The 17,263-nt window shown below is 38.9% G+C and overlaps 1 protein-coding gene across 3 annotated transcripts in view; it reads right to left on the bottom strand.

The window, feature by feature from the left end:
• The window catches only part of cacna2d3a (calcium channel, voltage-dependent, alpha 2/delta subunit 3a), a 953,890-nt gene that overhangs the window by 242,444 nt on the left and 694,183 nt on the right, over positions 1-17,263 (bottom strand). For all 3 annotated transcript variants that reach the window (XM_060835584.1, XM_060835582.1, XM_060835583.1), the window contains one exon: positions 13,380-13,475. In XM_060835584.1, coding sequence (XP_060691567.1) covers positions 13,380-13,475 — 96 coding nt within the window. The remainder of the gene's footprint in view (positions 1-13,379; positions 13,476-17,263) is intronic.

Genomic DNA, 17,263 nt, shown 5'->3' with positions numbered 1-17,263 from the left:
ACAACACCATTGTTGTGGGTCAGATCTCAAACAATGACAAGGCAGAATACAAGAAAGAGGTTGAGTATTTAGTGTCATGGTGAAAAAACAACAATCTCTCCCTCAACATCAGCAAAATGAAGGAGCTGGGCATTGACTTCAGGAAACAGAGTGGAAGGCATGCCCCTGCCTGCATTAATGTTGCTGAGGTGGAGATGGTCGAGAGCGTCTGGTTCCTGGGAGTGATGATCACCAACGATCAGTCTTAGTCCACCCACATCGGTGCAACAGTCAAGAAAGCACAATGACATCTCTATTTCCTTAGGAAATTTTGCATGTCTGTCAGGACTCTTACCAATTTTTATAGATGTACCATAGGAAGCATCCTATCTGGATGCACCGCAGCATGGTATAGTAACTATTCTTCCCAAGACCACATCAAATTACACAGTGTTGTGAACACTGCCCAGTCCATCACGCAAACCAGCCTTCCATCCATTGGCTCCATTTATACTTCCTGCTGCCTTAGAAAAGTAAACAACATAATCAAAGACCCATCCCAACTCGATTGTACTCTATTCCTCCTTCTTCCATTGGGCAGAAGATGTAAAAGTTTGAATGCATATACGAGCAGATTCAAGAACAGCTTCTTTCCCAATATTATCACACTAATGCATAGACCTCTCAAAGGTTAATTCTGATCTATCTTTCTGCACTTTGTCTGTGGCCGTAATACTGTATTCTGCACACTGTTCTGCTACCCTAATGCATTTTGTATGGTACTATTTGTCTGTATATCACACAAAATATTACTATATATGACAACAATAAATCAAACTCAAACTCTTATATCATTTTCTCCCTTCTTTCCAACAATGCACCATGTACATGTGTTTGTTATGTAAGAATAGATGAGGGAAGAACTATGTTGGCTTGTCTTCCAAATGTGAGAGCTGCCAGTCAGGTTAAACTATTGCCTTAAGAAGTAGCAGACAGATTTATCACAGCTACCCGAAATTCATCCTAGATTTTAGCAGTATTTTTGTAATCATCATTGGAAACACCAGAGGATTTTATTGTTTTTATTTATTCATTTCTAAAAGCAACAGAAAGTTTGAATATCATTCTTTATCAGCTATCAATAATCCATAAGGGGAAGATTCATTCTTTCTTTGAATACCTGAAATTCTGATAGAATGTCATTGGAGGGCCAATCCATGTTGACATGCTTACTTTCCATCCTTAATGTGCAAGTTTGTATTCTTTACAAATTCCAGTATGCAAACGATTACCATAAAACCATCAATGATTGTCAGGAAAAATCTATCTGGTTCACTAATGTCCTTTCGGGAAGGAAATCTGCTATCTTTCCTAGATCTACATGTGACTTCACATACAGAGCAATGTGCTTGACCCTCAATTGTCCTCTGCGTAACTAGGGATGGGTAATAAATACAGGCTCGATCAGCGATGTCCTCCTATTCATGAACTAATTTTAAAAATACCTTTGATACCAATTTGTTGTGACTAGCTTCTAATGTCCATGTTCTGCCATCATTGTATGATACAGTTTTCTATATGTTAGTCCATCTAACACAAATTCTACTGAGACAGGAATCTAAAAGTTTATAAACAACTAACTGCATGCACAGATATACATCTCAGACTTAAATATACACTCTTGATCGTATGTTTACATATATATTCCATTTAACTCATAGTTGATGAACTGACTGACTAACTGAATGTCTAACTGATAGTTCAACAGTATCTTTTATACCAGTGTCACACAACACAATGTCATAATAGATATCTTAAAGGCTTAATACTTTTCTGAGATCTGTGCAATAATACAATGCAGTCAGTCTGGTAGTGGTGGGAAATATGACAGCTAATTTCTACGTAGAAAGGACCAGACAACCTGTTTCACAATATTCACTCAGACCATGGTGGAATTAGTACCAGCATGAGTGCGCCTTCTCCATCTGTCCTGACTACCACATTTCTGCAAGTGCAAGTTTATAATGAGTTAGAATTGCACCATCTACCATTAATTATAGTTGACAGAAAGGCAACTAGGAGAAAGTGAGGACTGCTGATGCTGGAGATCAGAGCTGAAAATGTGTTGCTGGAAAAGCGCAGCAGGTCAGGCAGCATCCAAGGAACAGGAGAGTCGATGTTTCGGGCATGAGCCTGAAGAAGGGCTCATGCCCGAAACGTCGACTCTCCTGCTGCTTGGATGCTCCCTGACCTGCTGCGCTTTTCCAGCAACACGTTTTCAGAAAGGCAACTAGAACCTGCACTCAATTTCAGTATTACTACTTTTGTTTGTTCTGAAGCCCCTTCCTGATTTCTACCATTAGGCCCTCCCAATCGCCACCTCATGTCCCTCATTCCTTAGCTGTCTAGATTTTCCATAATGATCCTTCTATTTTCACTTGTCCTCCCATGCCTAGTTTTCCCTCTCTTAATAATTGCTTTCTCATTAATAACCTGCTGAGAGGCAACATTAGTGATACAGTGGCTTTGAGATGTGAAGCCTCTTTGACAACAGTGAAGCTCAGTCTTTGCAGTGCTTTAGTGAGGCTCAGCACAAGCTGGAAGAACAGCATCTCATTTTCCATTTGGACTCAACATTAAGCTCAATCATTTTAGAACCTGAACACTTTCCTCTGTGAACTTTACCAACTCGCACACTCTGTCACAGCATGGCCTGCTTTCAGCATATCCAATCCATTTTCACCTACTAATGGTCCTCATTATCAGCTTTTGTCCCTCCCTGGAATACTACCAACCATCCCTTTGAGCTTAACTATAGTTCTCTCTCTGGGTGACATCTCTCCTTGTCCAAGCTCTCCTCCCCCACCTCCAAACCCCTGTCATCAGTATACAGACGAACCTTAATTATCACAAATATCAATTATCTGAATTTTTGGATTAACTGAAGAAGATCTCAAGATCTTCTTTGTAGAAACATGACATCAAAGACGTGTTTCCAACATTGATCTTGTAATTTGTTTGCAGTGATTAAAGGTGAACTCAGCTTATTGAAATGCTGCTGAGCATGGTGCTGGACATCAATGGGAGCCTAGGCACCGTCTTCAAATGACTGACATGCCCACCCACTCTTTCTCTCCCCCCACACTTTCCCTGGAATTCGACACAGAGGTGTACCCTAAACCCCCCAGATAATCTCTCCGACATTGTCCTGTACAGGGCAAAGGTGGAACCTATCAAAAGGTTGCAATAAAAAGTTGTGTGTGTGTGTGTGTGTTACTATGTGGTGTCCGGTCCAGCTGCCCCAGGGGGTCTGGGGGTTGTGGGGGGGGAGTCAGACTGAGGGGAGGGGCGTGGATCGGGTTGGGGGGCAGGCAGGGGCGGTGTTGGATGGGGTAAGGGTGGCAGACGGGTGGATGGGGGCTCGCGCGCGGTGTGCTGCTGCCTGGTCTCCTGACCGGGGAGCGGATTGAACAGAAAATAGTGCCCGCCCATCTCGTTCGGATAATCAAGGTTCCGCTATAAAATCACTTTTGTCTAGCTACTACCAGTTCTGAAGAAGGGTCACTGGATTTGAAATGTTAACTCTGCTTTCTTTCCACAAATGCTGCCAGACCTGCTGAATTTTTTCAGCAAGTTCTGTTCTTGTTTCAGATTCCTGTGTCTACAATTCTTTATTTTATTTTGTATGTTTTGTATGAGCTGGATTTGATTTAGAATCATACAAAAACAGTTCAAATGTACAGCCTGCTCATTTTTTTCATTCTAGGTTGGTTACTCTTTGAAGAGTCGGTGCGGATTTGTTGGGCCAAAGGGCTTGTTTCCATACAGTAGAGATTCTAATCTGATGTAACCTAAAGGCCACATTTTGTATTTTAGATAGAATTCAAACTGGAATGGATTCAATCAGTGCTTTGTAAAACTATTATATCACAAATACATTTTAAAATGTGGATTAAGAGAGCATTACTTCAGAATTGGATGTAAAAGTATGGTGAAATATTCAAAATTCTGAAGTGCTGAAACTAGAGAAATGAATGTGAATGATCTGATTATAAGAAGTTATGCCTATATAGAAAGGCCATTCTATCCATCAATTGGATTATTCAGTGTTTTAGAGTAAACCAAAAGACACTACACTACTTGTACCCATCTGAAAAGACTTCTGTACTTGCACTTAAAACAGATTAGAAAAGGCTGGGGAGTTCCCAATGTTAACATTTAAAAGGTCCTTGTGCTTTCTCTTCTTAAAGAAAACCCCACAAATTTCCAGGTGCAATATTGCAACCACTTCCTTGTTGAAACAGAACACAAAAACTTTCCTCAACTCCTCATCCACTTAATTGGGCATCTAGTTAACTTAATTGGGGTTAATAGCAACCATCTGGGGCAAACCCTGCTTTTGGAAATTCAATTAACCAAGCCCAGGTGTTGTAGGACTTGGAACAATAGGTGACACTTTCACACTGGCTGGCAGTAGGTAATACATATAAAATGTTTACATTGCAAAATGAAAAGAGGAAGCAGTTCTGCTAATCCAAATTCCCACCTCTGATACTGTTAAAATTGTCCTGTTTATGTTACAATGGTCTGGAATTTGCAGAAACAGCGATATTGGTGACAAACACTATGAGTTAGACCATTGTGCTCCTTAATTCTCCAGTGGTGGATTCATGCCACAATTTGCTGGAAAAATAATTAGCATACCCTGCAGCAAGCATAACTCTGGGCTGGAAGCAATGTGGCCAATGCGTAGGCACATCTAAGGAACCAGGGTCTGACAGAACAGAGCAATATTAGATTATTTAACAAGGCCATATTTAGAAACAAGAGTTCTGATCTCATTATGTGAAGTGGGGCACTGTTTGAATAGGCTGTATCTAAGGACAGATTTGATTGAGGAGTTTCTACTGAAATAATAATGTATTCTCCCGAGACTTAAGGACATATTACATAGGAGCATAAGTAGGTCATTCAGCCCATCAAATCTATTGGACCATTCAATCAGATCATGACTGACCTGATAATTGTAATGATAAGAACATAATAAAATCTGATATTAATAACTGCACTTTCCTGTCTTTTCCCCATAACCTTTGATAACCCTTACTGATTAAAATCTGTCTATCTCAATCTTGAATACACTAAACAACTTGATCACAAGATCGGGGTTGATGTTCAAAAGGCTACAATGGGTGAATGCTGCTGTGTCAGAGGTGTTGTCGTTTGGTTATGAAGTTAAGAACAGTCATTTATCATCTCAAGTGAATGTAAAAGATTCCATGCAATTATTTGAAAGAAGAGCCCAAGAATTATTTCGGGTGTCCTGGCTAATATTTATTCCTCACATATAACAAAGTATCTCATTTTACTATACTGTTGGCTGTGGGATTCTTGTATGCAAATTGACTGTCAGTTTTCCTCCATGACATTAAAATATTTAAAAGTAACTCATTGACCGCAATGTTGGGATATCCTGAGGTCTTGAACAATGCCATATAAATGTCTTTATAAATGTATACATTAGCTTTAAAAGGTCACCATAGAACAGTCTTCCTAGCCATGTTTCATTATCAATTGCAGTTCATACTTCACGCTTATTGCAGAAGCTCAATAAATACACATTTAAAATTGTCAGTTGTACGGAAACAGCACACGAATGAACTCATTGTATAAGGCAGTTTGGACCTGAATGGGCCAACAGATGAGATTGGTTCTGTAGTGATTTTAATGAGATGAGCAGCTGGACATGAGTTCTTTGTTTGGGGCTGTTAACATGGTCCAATCAGGGAGCCCAGGCTGACACATGGGAAAAGGCTGAGTATCAGACATACTGACACTCTGGTACCTGAATTGGAATGAAGCAGTATGAAATCAAGGGCTGTTCACGTGTACATAAATGGTGACTTGCTGATGGGATACTGGCCTGTATGGAGTTATTTCAAGTTCTGCCCATCAGGATAGAAAGGACTATAGTGTCTTGTGGTGCAGTTGTAGCATCCTTACCTCTGGACCAGAAGGTCAGGATCAAGTCCTACCAACAACTGAAATGCCATACCATGATGAGAAAGAACTGTGCCTGAGAGGAGCTAAGCAATATCCTAACCAGAGTTTCTAGAGAGTTGTTTGAATTCTGCGGTTATTACCAATTCTGTATGAGAATGTTTCAGTGGCTGAAAGTTGAGCTTGCTGTTAAATTGAGCCTAATATCTTTCAAGAGACAATCATGTATCTTAGTTTTATTGTGACTAATTATTGATTAATATCCAATAATCCTTAATGTTTATCAAGACTAAGCCGACTTCCTGAGTAAGATGTCATGTGGCCATCCTTCTACATATGGTATCAATGACTGAGAAAGATCAATGGCCATGAATATACACAATACATCCCAGATAGGCAGAAACCAACACATGGTGACCAAAGTTAGAGTCTGAAAATTTACCTTAGCTACACTATATATGAGATCTAAGTTCTATTTTCAGGCAACTTGCCGACTGACTGAATACTTGACTAAATCTGAGCCCTCTACAACCACTGAGTCATAACTTAAGATCTGTGTCAGTCACAGTGGTATTAATTTAGCAAAATCAACCTCACTTTATTGTTAATGGAGTCGGAGAACTTGTCACAATTCTGGATCCCTCTCCTCAGTAGTATCACTAGGGAGTGGGAATCCATTGATTAGATCACCCAATATAAATGTCCACAAATTCCCCTTTCTTCCACTTTCAAAACAAGTGATGTGCCTGTCATTTTTGAATATCTGGTATTAGATGTAAATTACAAATTGTGGATGTAAGGCTCACAGTAGTGTTTGAGGATGAGGCTATGAAAGTTAGGTATGTGACCTAACTGATAGAGATTATTGATGAGTAACTGATAGTGGTATTGTGTTATTGAGCAATATCTGAGACTAATGATGCTAATGGTCAGATATGGAATTTGAAAAAGCATTTACTGATCTTGACACTTGAACTTGTTGTTATTGAACTTGTTGTTATTGAACTATATCCTGGTCCTAAGACTTAACTCCTACTGTTAACTGGTTGTCCAGCATGTACAATCCTCACTTTGACTGGTTGTCTGGGTGACTTGCCTTCTGGCAAATTGTCAGGAGGTCACCTGACAGTCCTTGGATGTAATACACCTCTCAAGCTTGACCAAGGCCTCCAGTGCATCATCAGAAAATCTTGAAATCTGTTTGCAATTGTTATATCTTTCATAGGTCACAATCATGGAGAATCTTTTCCTTATTTATTCATTGGATGTGGGCATTGCTGGCTAGGCCAGAATTTATTGCCCATTCCTAATTGGTGATAAGCTGCCTTTTTGATCTGCTGCAGTACATATGGTGTAGGTAACCCTAAAATACTGTAAGAAAGTTTGACCCAGTGACAGTTGATAAGACTAATGCTGGAATAATGCACTGTCATTCTAGTCTCATTACTCCAATGCTCCATAACAGCTTATGAAAATACATTTTTTTCCCAGATAACAAGATAACCAATTAAGTCCCTCATTTATATCAGGTTTTATGCAAAAAGATCCATAATACATGTTTCTTAATAAATACAAACAGGGTTAATTATTAAACAAAACGTATTCAATATAGATGCAATTAATTGGTTGACATACACAGTAAGTAAAATAAAAGTACAAATACGTATCACAACAAATATCCTAAAACACAAATGCATTCTTCAGGAAAAGAGGGCAAAATGGCTTTCTGGAGAAAGAAATATCTCTGACCAATGGATTATTCTTGAAAATAAAGGATAAAGTGCAGAAAGCTTGAAAATTTGTTGTGCTGAAGTTCTGGCATGTGTGGTCATCAGTAATCACACACAGTTGTTGCTGAAGTCCTGCAAAGAGATATAATCTTGAGAAATGTTTTCAAGTACTCCTTCAAGGGAACAAATAGGTTCCTGAACTGATGTGGAAGCTTTCTTTTTCAGAAATTGGAAAGGTCACCTGGGCAGTTTGTTCATAGTAAGTTTTCCTCTAATTCAGTTTATTCTTAGCAGGTTTTCCTTCTACTGAACCAGATAAAACAAATACCTCTCCAATCACTAGACTGAGTTTTTTGAAGAAGTAACAAAGAGGATTGATGAGGGCATTGCGGTAGATGTGATTGATATGGACTTCAGTAAGGCATTCGACAAGGTTCCCCATGGGAGGCTGGTTAGCAAGGTTAGATCTCATGGAATATGGGGAGAACTAGCCATTTGGAGACAAACCTGGCTCAAAGGTAGAAGACAAAGGGTGGTGTTGGAGGGCTGTTTTTCACACTGGAGGCATGTAACCAGTGGAGTGCCACAAGGATCAGAATGCTGGGTCCACTACTTTTCATCGTTTATATAAATGATTTGGATGTGAGCATAAGAGGTATAGTTAGTAAGTTTGCAGATGACACCAAAATTTGAGGTGTAGTGGACAGCAAAGGAAGTTACCTCAGATCACAATGGGATCTTGATCAGGTGGGCCAATGGGCTGAGAAGTGGCAGATGGAGTTTAATTTATATAAATGCTAGGTGCTGCATTTTGAGAAAGCAAATCTTAGCAGGACTTATAAACTTAATGGGAAGGTCCTAGTGAGTGTTGCTAAACAAAGAGACCTTGCAGTACAGGTTCATAGCTCCTTGAAAGTGGAGTCGCAGGTAGATAGGATAGTGAAGAAGGCATTTGATATGCTTTCTTTTATTGGTCAGAATATTGAGTACAGAAGTTGGGAGATCATGTTGTGGCTGTACAGGACATTGGTTAGGCCACTGTTGGAATATTGCATGCAATGCTGGTCTCTTCCTATTGGAAAGATGTTGTGAAACTTGAAAAAGGTTCAGTAAAGATTTACAAGGATGTTGAGCTATAGGGAGAGGTTGGATAAGCTGGGCTGTTTTCCCTGGAGGGTCGGAGGCTGAGGGGTGATCTTACAGTGGTTTATAAAATCATGAGGAGCATGGATAGGATAAATAGACAAAGTCATTTCCCAGGGTGGCAAGTTCAGAAGTAGAGGGTATAGGTTTAGGTTGAGAGGGGAAGAATATAAAAGAGACCTCAGGGGCAACATTTTCACGCAGAGAGTGGTACGAGTATGGAAGATGCTGCCAGAAGAAGTGGTAGAAGCTAGTATAATTACAACATTTAAAAGGCATCTGGATGGGTATATAAATAGGAAGGGTTTGGAGGGATATGGGCCGGGTGCTGGCAGGTGGGACTAGATTGGGGTGAGATATCTGGTCGGCATGGACGAATTAGACCAAAGGGTCTGTTTCTGTGGTGTACATTTCTAGGACTCTGACTATTCAAAACAGCTTCAGAAGGGTTGAGAGAAAATTACCAGCCAGGCATATTCAAAAAACTGAAATAAGTTCCTTTCTCTGCAATTCTTCAAGAAATAAGTCTGCCCAGCATCTTTATAACATGGTGAAGGACTGACAATATAGTTCCAAGTCAGGATGATGTGTGGTTTGGAGGGGACCACGTAGTTGGTGGCATTCCTATGTATCTGCTGCTTCTTGGTGGTAGAGGTCACTGGTTTGGAAGGTGTTGTTTAAGGAGCTGGTGAGTCATTGCTGTGAATCTCATCAATTGTATACATTGCTGCCATGGTTCATTGGTGGTAGAGGAAGTGAATGTTCAGATTCCAATCAAGAAGGCTGTTACATTTTTGATGGCATTGAACTTCCTATTGAATGTTGTTGGAGCTATGCCCATTCAAGCAAATAGGTGTATTCCATCACACATCTGAAATGTGTCATGTAAGAGGGTGGACAGATTTTGAGGAGTTGGGGGGTGAATTGCTCAGTGCAGAATTTCCACTATCTGAACCTGCTTTTGCAACCACAGTACTTACATTGTTGGACAAATTCATTTCTGGTCAATGGTAACCCACAGGATGTTTGGTTAGTGGGAAATTCAGTAAGAGCAATGCAATTGAATGTCAAGGGACAATGTTTGAATTATCTTTTGTTGGCGATGATTATTGGTTGGCACATGTGTGGCATGAATGTTACTTGCTACCAATCAGCTCAAGCTTAAATGTTGTCCAAGTTTTGTTGCAGTCACAAATGGTTCCGTACACATCTTGCATCACTTTCTCCAGTCCAAATCTCTTCTTTAAGGGTTACAGACTAGCTGTGACGACCACGTCCAATTTTGAGCATCTTGCTGAAGGATGAGCCATTTAACAGCACGATTGGTGCTCCCAGTTATCACAGTAGTTAGTAAATAGCACAATACTAGCATGGGACCTGACCAGTAGGCAGTAGTGCAAATTAATTCCACATCACAAATCCCCCACTCATTTTGAGGGTATACAATTTAGCCTTTCTAGTATTTCCTTCACCAGCAATTTGCCTTAGCTGTTGATCTTTTATTTGGGGATGTTGTTTTTTCTACATGGATGCACTGAATATTTGGTGCGAAATGCAGAAGAAGTAAAACTATTACCACACAGTCACTGCTTTTCAGTTGGATAATTAACATTGCAGTGGTTATGTTTGCCCTTAGCTCCAACCCTGTATCATATAGCAAGACAGCTGATGTTCATACAACATGGAGCAATGACCTTGTCCATTTTAGTTCAGAACGTTTTTTACATATTCGAACTCATTTAAATAACAACAAAGGTGTTAACAGCACTACTCGTGCTGGCAGTAACCTTGTAACATAAAACTTGCTCTGTACTGGGAATCCGAAACAGCAAGCACCACTGCATTTGTGACCATCAATAAAATTGCTTCTGTCTTTTCTATCACAAAATGTAAAGGTGAAAGCAAATGTGGCTCAGTGCCTGAAGTATTTTGCATTTTCCTCTGTACAAATATCAAGTGGTTTTGTTACTTCTCATCTACACAGAGCTCATGTCGCGACTGAAGAGATTTCAACCTTTAAGTATTGACATTCGTGAGATAGGATCTCCAAAGCTTGTCTGGGAACAGGGGGTACCTGAGCTTCCCAGCAGTATCTAAATGCATGGAAAGAATTCATGGTGGGCCAGGAGAAAAAAATTTTCTAACTCCTGTCAGATTTTGAAGATTTTGGAGGCCTTTTCTGCAAAAATACACGAGTTAAAGCTTTTAAACATTACTCACGTCCTTAACATCCACACCAATCCTAAAAGACATCGGAGCATAAACAGAAATATTTCTTCTTCTATTTGAGTTCAGGTAGACAGTGGAAGTATTTCAACCTCAGCTGACCAAAACTGACATAACTTGCTGGAAATAACATAGAGTCGAATTTCCCAATCTAGTAAATTGAGCCCATTTAAAAACTGCTTTCTTTCCCCTACATTGCTGCTCAAACTCATTTGCATAACAACATATACCCAATCTATCATGAACCGTCACAGTTGGGCAGCATTTTTAAACACTTTTTCAAAAAAAAACTTTTGCTGAATATATTTTCTGATTTATTTGTTTAATGCAGCTAAAAAAACATTACTGCAAAAAATAACATTTTGTAACAGTGCCAATTCAGTGCCTGTAAATAATCCAAGTTCAAATTACTCAAAGTGACTTTAAGAACAATTTTCTCATTAGATTGAGATAAAATATTCAGCTCCAATGTACAGGTAAAGTTGCCATAGCCTTACGAGACCATAGCGCTGCTCTTAAATTAGAGAGAGAGAGAGAGAGAGAGACAGCTGGTGGTGGTTTAACCTGAGGGTCACCATGCGCTAGGTGACGGGAGAGGTTGAGAAGGAGAATCTTCATAGTAACCTCAATCAGTGCAGGAACTAAACCTATGCGTTACTCTGTACCTCAAACGAGCCATCCAGCCAACTGAGCTAAACCGACTCCTGCTCCATAGTAAAACAAAATCAAAAATTTTTCTAATTACCTATTCATGTCTTGTGGCACTTGAAAATTCCAGCTTAATTTTTGGAGCCTCTTCAAAGGCCTGCAAACTAGTGCCAGTAGTGGAAAATCTCAGTGATAATTAATTTACCCTGGAGGTGAGGGCAATTTTGTGGGTGTAGCCTGTTTATAGTGTGATGCTTTTAAAACCTATGTAAAACTGCACGTATTCAAAATGCATTGAATGCAATTTGAACTTAAAAGTCTATGATCTTTTGTACCAGTTACATGATAAAGGGGGAATTTACATCTGCAGGCCACAATGCAACACCACTATTCGTCTTCTTTGAGTGAATATTGAAAATACAGGGAACTTGCTGCAAATTAACAGAGTATAATTTGCGCATCGTGATACAAGTGTAAATCTCCCAGCAGTTTTAGTGAAGAAATTTATGCTTCTGTGATGTCAATTAGTTTATCCAGTCCACTAAAGGAATAATTGAAACTGTGAAGTATTTCCTTCAAGTAGTAAATTGCTCTTAAATATTTAAATATTATGTGCTTTTACAGATTTCTTACTTTTCCTGCTCCCCTTGTTTCTAAGTTGCTCTCAGTTTAATCTTTCTTTCCCACTCCTTGTTTCTCTTTCTGGACCTAATTTGACCTGAATTGCTCCTATATTCTTCTCTGTTATTCCTCTATTTAATACTTCGTCTTTAAATCACATTGGTTCAAGAAACAAATTGTTACTCATCATCCACCAACGTCCCAGATGTTGTTCAGCTGTGCCATTGTTAAACTGTATAATTCATGGCATAAACATAATTGGAGCTGAAAGGTAAGATGGCTCCATTCCCACAAATTCTGGCCATTCTCAACATATTCATGATATATTTAATAAGCTAAACCTGTAATAATTAATGGTATTTTAAAAACCTCACATTACTAAGGATACAATCATTTAACTACAGAATAAAAGTTGACGTATATGGGACAGAATTTAAAGAACAATGTGTAGCGATTAGAACAAGGGCCATATGGATCTCATTTGAGTATGAGATCCCTGATTGGGGTTGTTAACCTGAGCCAATCAGGGAATCCTGGCTGACAGAGATAAACAGGAATCTCAGAGATTGTCACTCATCTAGGAACTGGCTCAGAGCTAGCTGGTCTGAGCCTATGTACTGTGCATGCATAAATAAAGGGTGACTTGGTGACAGGATATCGGCCTCTATGGAGTTATTTCAGAATGTTTGGAAGAAAGCCATGTAAAGCTTGTGCAATTATATTCAGTAATTGCAATTAAAAAAAATACCAATGAAGTGAGAATCGATATGCAAAATTTCCATAGTTCTAATGTTCAGCTTTGTAACAAATATCTTCTTTCACTGATTGCAAAATTTTACAGAGAAATACTATAAGACATTATAATGCTTTACCAACCTTCCACTAATATAAAAACTACTTATGACATGGATTTATTGAAATATAATCATTATGTACTTTTACTTACTGAAGCATTTGAATATTTATAGTTATTTATGAACTGTAACAGAATAAGATAAAAGTAAGATGTCATTAATTGACGATGAAGCTTACTGATTAGTACGTTGTTCTTGTCCAACAAACAGATTGACACGGCTTAGGCCTGTGCGTGTTCCCAGAAAAGAAACTTCAACACCTTTGTCAGCATTTCTGGAAGAAAATGTCCCAAACAGTAAGTACAGTTAAAACACAACAACAATCAATTCACACTAAAGTAAAATCCATATCACAACTGCAAGTATGAAGAACTCCTATTGCTATCCCATCCCTCTCTATTCAATGAATATGTTGTAAGATAATACCATAGAAAGAAAGCTGAAAGAAATCAAATGAAGCATGAAATAGACAAAAAGGAGAAAAATGATGAAAATGAAAGACTGTATTTGTACTATTTGATTTTGATATAAAAATACTATTAGTTTTATTTGTGAAATATATTAATAAATATTTATTAAAATGTCTCAATATCTTACAATGTGATGCTGCATTAAGAAGATTTTTTTTAATGAGATTCAGTTCAGTTGCATTTTACAGCCAAGATTGAGTATATGTAAACACCGAACAAAAGTAGGGATAGAAGTAGCCAGTTCTGTCATTCAATAACATTGTGCCTCAACTTCTATGTCCTATCTCCATTCTCCTTTGTGCCAAGAATCTATTGATCTCAGGTGTGAACTTTTTAAAAATTTTTTTCATGGGATGTAATCATCCTTGAGAAGTCCACGTTCGCTATGACTGAGCATTCACAATTCATCCAGACTGGAGAGTTCCAAAGATTCACAAACCCCTGGATGTAGAAATTTAATAGAGAAACATAGAATAGTTATGACAACTAGAGAAAAAAAACCAAAACTAGCAGCTCTGATGATTTATCAGGTCCAAGAGACCTCTCAACAACAGAAAAGATTCTTAAAGAAATTGGCTGTAATCTTCCAAAATTCCCTAGATCCTAGAAAGGTTCCTTTGGAATGAAAATGTAACACCCCTATTCAAGAAAGCAGGGAGACAGAAAACAGGAAGCTATAGGCTGGTTGGTTTAATATCTGTCATTAACCAGAAGATATAGAAATTGAAATACGCCATTTGGCTCACTGAGTCTGCTCTACCATTCAATGAGATCATGACTGGTCTGAATCCTCAACTCAGCTTTCCTACCTGTTCCCATTAACCCTTGATTCCCTTTGATGCTGATTAAAAATCTATCTCAGCCTTGAATATACTTAATAATCCAGATTCTCCAGCACTCTGCAGTAGAGATTTTATGATGATTTTACACACTTTGTTTTAAATAACTAATACCTTATCTTGACACTGGCCTAGATGGTTGAAGAATCAATTGTGTTTCCAAAACAATGATTAGCACTAAGATCCATTTATAACAGAACCAAACTTTTACAGGTTTACGGGTTGAGGAATTGGCATGGTGGATAATCTAACTCCCAGAAGTGGGAAACCCAAACGCAACAAGGCCATATGAACTCTGTGCTGAAAATGTGTTGCTGGTTAAAGCACAGCAGGTCAGGCACCATCCAAGGAACAGGAAATTCGACGTTTCGGGTCAGAGCCCTTCATCCTGATGTAGGGCTCTGGCCCGAAACGTCGAATTTCCTGTTCCTTGGATGCTGCCTGACCTGCTGTGCTTTAACCAGCAACACATTTTCAGCTCTGATCTCCAGCATCTGCAGACCTCACTTTTTATATATGAACTCTGTGGTGCCTTCAAGCTGCTCTCAGTTTTTCTGGAGCAACAGACTGATCCCAATCTAAGTTATTAATCCTTGGAAAGGTTTTTAATACTTTTGAAGGGTGGACAAAGTCCGTAAAGCTATGAAACTATGATGTTGTTTCAATGGACAGTCTTCTAAAAATTGAAACACGTTGGCCATCTGCGTCTGAACAAAAAAAATCTGTTCTTGCAGCTTCCGAAGACATTTATTGGCATAACCCTATTATAGCATTACTAATGCTTTAGTCCTTTTCAAAATCTAAAATTATAACAGTGGGAGGAAGTACATTCAGTTTGATTGATAGTTCAAAGAGTTATTAAGGGATTAGTTGCCTTTAATATGGACTTTTGAATGCATTGATTGTTTTAACAAGAAGTAAATATTGAGTGAATATATTAAATGGGATTTCATGAATACAAGTTTTGAACTTTATTTCATTTCATCTCAGCATGACTCCTGAGGCCTGGCCTGACTATGGTGGATATTATGTAAGTTGGCACTGGATGTAGGGCAAAAGGTCATGGTGGGAAGATGAATTGGCACTAAGTTGACCCAAGGAACCATGGAGGAGGGTAAGAGCATTGAGGGTGAAGGTTAATAGGTCACATGTAGGGGTGGTGTAATGGGGGAGGGGGAGGGGGAAAACAGCAAGCAATAAGGGTTTCAGGCCAAGTTTTGGCGGGGGGTTGTAGGTGTGTAAGATGAGTTAGCATGAATTGTCATATATGGGCAAGGGAAATGGGTGGGAGCACTGAGGGCTACAGGGCTAATGTTCAAAAAGCAAATATGCTGAAGTCCTAGAGAATTCAGCTAGAGTTTTTAAGTAGGCCACCTTGGCAGCTGCTGTGACCACACTGATCTGTGTCCAGTACTGGTAAACTTAAGTCAAAATCTCAGAAGTCAAAATCCAGATCATTACATCTTTTGCTGTTAGATTACTCGGGTAAGGGATATAACCTTGCAGCATCAATCCTGTGAAGTTCTCAAACAATTTTCTATCAATCAATGAGATGTCTTCTTTATCCTTCTGAACTCCAAAAAACATAGATTCATTTGACTCAATCAAAGGAAAATTTTTGGAGGTCGACCATTTTCATCCCAAGAGTTTCTCATGTAGTCTTTGAACCAAATATCTTCATTCACCTCACCGAAGACCTTCCTTCCATCTTAAGGTTAGAAGTGGGAATATTCGCTGATGATTGCACAACGTTCTGCAGCATTCTAAATGCCTCAGATACTGAAACAAAAAATGCAGAAAGACCTGGAAAACATTTACATTTGGGGTAGTAAGTGACAAGTCACATTCATGCCACAGGTTATTTTTATGTCAGGCAATAACCATCTCCAGAAAGGGAGAATCTAAACACAATCCCTTTGATAATGAAAGGGATTATTATTGCTGGATTTCACTATGGCTGTGTCAAAATCCTTCCCTTAAGGCATTTGGGACAACCCACAGAAGGTGGACTTCAGTGGTTCATGAAGACAGCTCAGCACCACTTTCTCAAGGGGATCCATGATGTGGAGGTGCTGGTGTTGGACTGGGATGGACAAAGCCAGAAGTCATACGACACCAGGTTATGGTCCAATTGGTTTATTTGAAATCATAAGCTTTTGAAGCAATGCCCTTTCATCAGGTGATTTCAAATAAACCTATTGGACCATTAACTGGTGTCATGTGACTTCTGGCTCTCTCAAGGAGAAGTAGGGATGGGCAATAAATGGTGGCCAGCTGTGAAACCTACATCCCACAATCGACTAAAAAACCTCCTCCACTATTACCAATTTGGTAACAAATGCCTTGAATAAACATAACTTTCTCCTCATCCCAGGAATCAATTTCATGGACCTTCATTGGATCCTGTCTGAGGAAAGTATGTCCTTTCTTATACATGGCAAGTCAGGTGTAGTCTTACTAAAGTCTTATAATTGCAGCAAGAGTGCCCCATTGTTATACACCAAGCCTCTTGTGATAAAGACTAAAATATCATTTGCTTTCCTAACAGCTTGTTGTACTTGCATTTAATTTTTTGTGACTTGTACAGGAACATAAAAAATCCTCTAGATACCAAAATTTATGAGTCTTTCACATCCTAAAAAGTAATCTGCTTTTTCATTCATCACTCCAAAAGTGCTTCATTTTTGTATAATTCTATAATGTTCTGCAAAAGAACAACTTGGCACTTGGAAGATGCAGTTGTGACTTAGTGG

The sequence above is a fragment of the Hemiscyllium ocellatum genome, chromosome 14, assembly GCF_020745735.1.
Source record: "Hemiscyllium ocellatum isolate sHemOce1 chromosome 14, sHemOce1.pat.X.cur, whole genome shotgun sequence".
NCBI classification, from domain to species: domain Eukaryota; kingdom Metazoa; phylum Chordata; class Chondrichthyes; order Orectolobiformes; family Hemiscylliidae; genus Hemiscyllium; species Hemiscyllium ocellatum.
This window is presented reverse-complemented; position numbering and strand designations above follow the sequence as displayed.